Here is a 3,047-nt window from a genome sequence, read left to right on the forward strand (position 1 = left end):
AAGCATGTGGCATGGAATGAATTATGCTCCATGCTTTTGGCCCCAGTTATCCTTTCTCCACTTTTTCTTTTTTCCCTCTCAAATCTCAATCATGTTGATTAATCTAAGGAAAAAGTGAGAAAATAACATAATAATCATGGTAGACATTGAAATTTTGTGTACTCTATAAAAAGAGTTTAATTTTGATTAGAATTCTTGAGCTACTTTACCTTAAATCTAGCTTGATGACTATTCAACCTAAACCCTAAATTATGTCTATATAAAAGGGCAAATATTCTTTTAAAGAGGCATCTCCAACATCTCACAAATTCATGGATATTCACAAATAGATCAAAGACCTTTAAAGAGGTATCTCCAGTATCCCACAAATTCACGGGATATTTACAAATAGATCAAAGATCTGAAAAGTCCCAATAAATTCATGGGATATTCATAAAGATCAAAATCCTCTCTTCTTGATAATCAAATACATCAAGAAGGCAAATCCTTCTTTCATGGAGATCAAATCCAAATGTTTCTACGTTCGAGAAATACACTACTAACGGCCCTCGAATTACAGAAAAATTCATATTCAATTCTTCATACATTCGAGAAATATGTTACTAACGGCCCTCGAATTACGGTGAAAATCAAGAGTGAAGAATCAAGGGAGGAATAGCTTTGTACCCCCATCGTTTATCAATAAAACTGTTGTTTCTTCACATTTTTATTTGTGGTTGAAGTTTATTTTTCATGAATTAAATTATGTTGAAAACAAATTGGCACGCCCAGTGGGACCAAATCTGCCCTTCATCTCTTCTCTCATAAATCAAATATGCAAATCTGTAGCCGCAGGATCGTAAAGATGGAAACGGTACTTCAAGACTTGTCTTTGAGATTTATCAAGTCTACACTTCGACAAGCCTTGAAGCAGAGAGCATTTTTAGACATTGAAATTTTGTGGACTTTACAAAAAGAGTTCAATTTTGATTAGAGTTTTTGGGGCTAGTTTACCCTAAATCTAGCTTGATGGTTACTCAACCTAAACCCTAAATTATGCCTATATAAAGGGCAAATATCCTTTAAAGAGGCATCTCCAGTATCCCACAAATTCACATATTCACAAATAGATCAAAGATCTGAAAAGTCCCAATAAATTAATGGGATATTCATAAAGATCAAATCTCTCTCTTGTTGATAATCAAATACATCAAGAAGACAAATCCTCCTTTCATGGAGATCAAATTCAAATATTTCAACGTTTGAGAAATACGCCACTAACGACCCTCGAATTATGGAGAAATTCTTATCCAAATCTTTATACATTCGAGAAATATGCTACTGACGGCCCTCGAATTATGGAGAAAATCAAGAGAGAAGAATAAAGGGAGGTACAGATTTATACCCATCATTTATCAATAAAACTTTTGTTTCTTTATATTTTTATTTGTGATTGAAGTTTATTTTTCATGAATTAAATTATATTAGAAACAATCACACCTTCCAAACTTTGCTAATTTTGGAAACTAATAAAGCAAATATTGCTCTTTAATCACTTCTTGTAGTTCTTTAATCAACTTTCATGCACCTCAACTAATTTTTCGAGAAATTTGCCACATTTCACCACCAATAAATATAAGGTAGCTCTGTCTATCAATACTAAGACGGATGAGAACAATCACTTCTTCTTGATCTTTTCCTTGCTACCGGAAAAGAAAGTGCTTAATCCAAACAAATTTGCTGGAGGGACATTTAGTACTGGACTGAATTTAACTCCATTGCTGTATGGATTACTAGGTGCCTTCTTCAATGGAGGCTTTTGACAATTTTGACCATTAGTAGACATTGATTTCGAAAAGTGTCTCTGAGAGTGATGATGCTTTTGATGACTTAAATTATCCTTTGATAATGTCGAGTTACGCTTCACACTTGGAGATGATCCAGTTGAATTGCTTCTCGATAAAAGTGGCAATGGACACAAAGTTCTTGCATAACCACTTCCACAATTTAAGCTACTACTTCTCTTGAATCTCCAAAACGACTTCGAATTCAGCTTTTCCTCTGATGATTCGAGAATCCCTGTTTTATTTTCAATTATATCTTCATGGCTCGACGTTTTGGTACAATGAAGAGTATTGTTAGTGCTACTATTCTTGCACGGAATCAGAGGAGGTGATGGTGGTGGTAGCGGTTGCTCTGCTTTTCTTGGCGGAGCAGAGGAAATTCTTCGCTTGATTTCAATTGGAAGAATCTTTCCATCAAAGAAAAGTTCATCAGCAGATGAAGATTCAAGATCAAAACTTTCACGAAACACACAAAAATCAAAATCAATGCTAGAGGAAGGTGAAGTTGATCGAATGTATTGTTCGACCGGAACAGAGCCCGTTTGGGAAACATCATGAGAAAAGGAGATCCGAGCCGGACTCATTATGCCCAAAGTAGACTCATCAGATGAACACAGCTCAATTGCCATTGCAAAAACTTTGAAGACAGAGATATTGAAAGCAATTAATTAAATAAAAAGAATCAAACAGTTACATGGGTTATAGAAAATTCACTACGAATTTTAAAATTCCAATCCTAACAAATAAAGACAAGAATAAACACACCAAGGGCACGTACCAAAAAAAATATGACAGAAAAAGCTTAGAGAACAGAATGTTAAATAGTGGGATAAAGAGAGAAAATGATGAGTAATGAGAGAAGCATGAGGGTGAATTAATGGAGACTTGGAAATGAAGATAAATAGAAGATATATGTAACATGTGGAAATTAAAGTGGCAGGGCTCCTATGTGATAACTACATGGAATTGGTCGACCAAATTTTGAAGCAACGTGGGTGGGGGTGGAACCGTGGAAGGTGGAATTATATAACTTTTCGGAAAAGTAAAGAATGGAGACACAAAATTTGAATCGTAAAACAAAAGAACTTTTAATAACTTGCATGGTTTTGTAAAATGGGAATTCCTACTTCGACATTTTTTAGATTTTCTATTAAATACCTAAACTAGGTTAAATCGTTTCTAATAAGAGCTTCTAATCGTTTTTGAGTGTACTTATGCGATAAT

The 3,047-nt window shown here is 34.4% G+C and overlaps 1 protein-coding gene across 1 annotated transcript; it reads right to left on the reverse strand.

Annotated features, from left to right (window-relative positions):
• Nucleotides 1-1,390: 1,390 nt before the first annotated feature.
• LOC107860935 lies at nt 1,391-2,861 on the reverse strand. Its single transcript, XM_016706370.2, has one exon. The coding sequence runs from the start codon at nt 2,450-2,452 to the stop codon at nt 1,658-1,660; it is 795 nt and encodes a 264-aa protein (XP_016561856.1). The 5' UTR covers nt 2,453-2,861; the 3' UTR covers nt 1,391-1,657.
• Between the last annotated feature and the right edge of the window lie 186 nt (nt 2,862-3,047).

This window comes from Capsicum annuum, chromosome 2 (assembly GCF_002878395.1).
Source record: "Capsicum annuum cultivar UCD-10X-F1 chromosome 2, UCD10Xv1.1, whole genome shotgun sequence".
Lineage (NCBI taxonomy): Eukaryota > Viridiplantae > Streptophyta > Magnoliopsida > Solanales > Solanaceae > Capsicum > Capsicum annuum.

Excerpts from the sequence above, each read along its gene's own strand:
- LOC107860935 (XM_016706370.2), bottom strand. The coding sequence starts at position 2,452 with ATGGCAATTGAGCTGTGTTCATCTGATGAGTCTACTTTGGGCATAATG.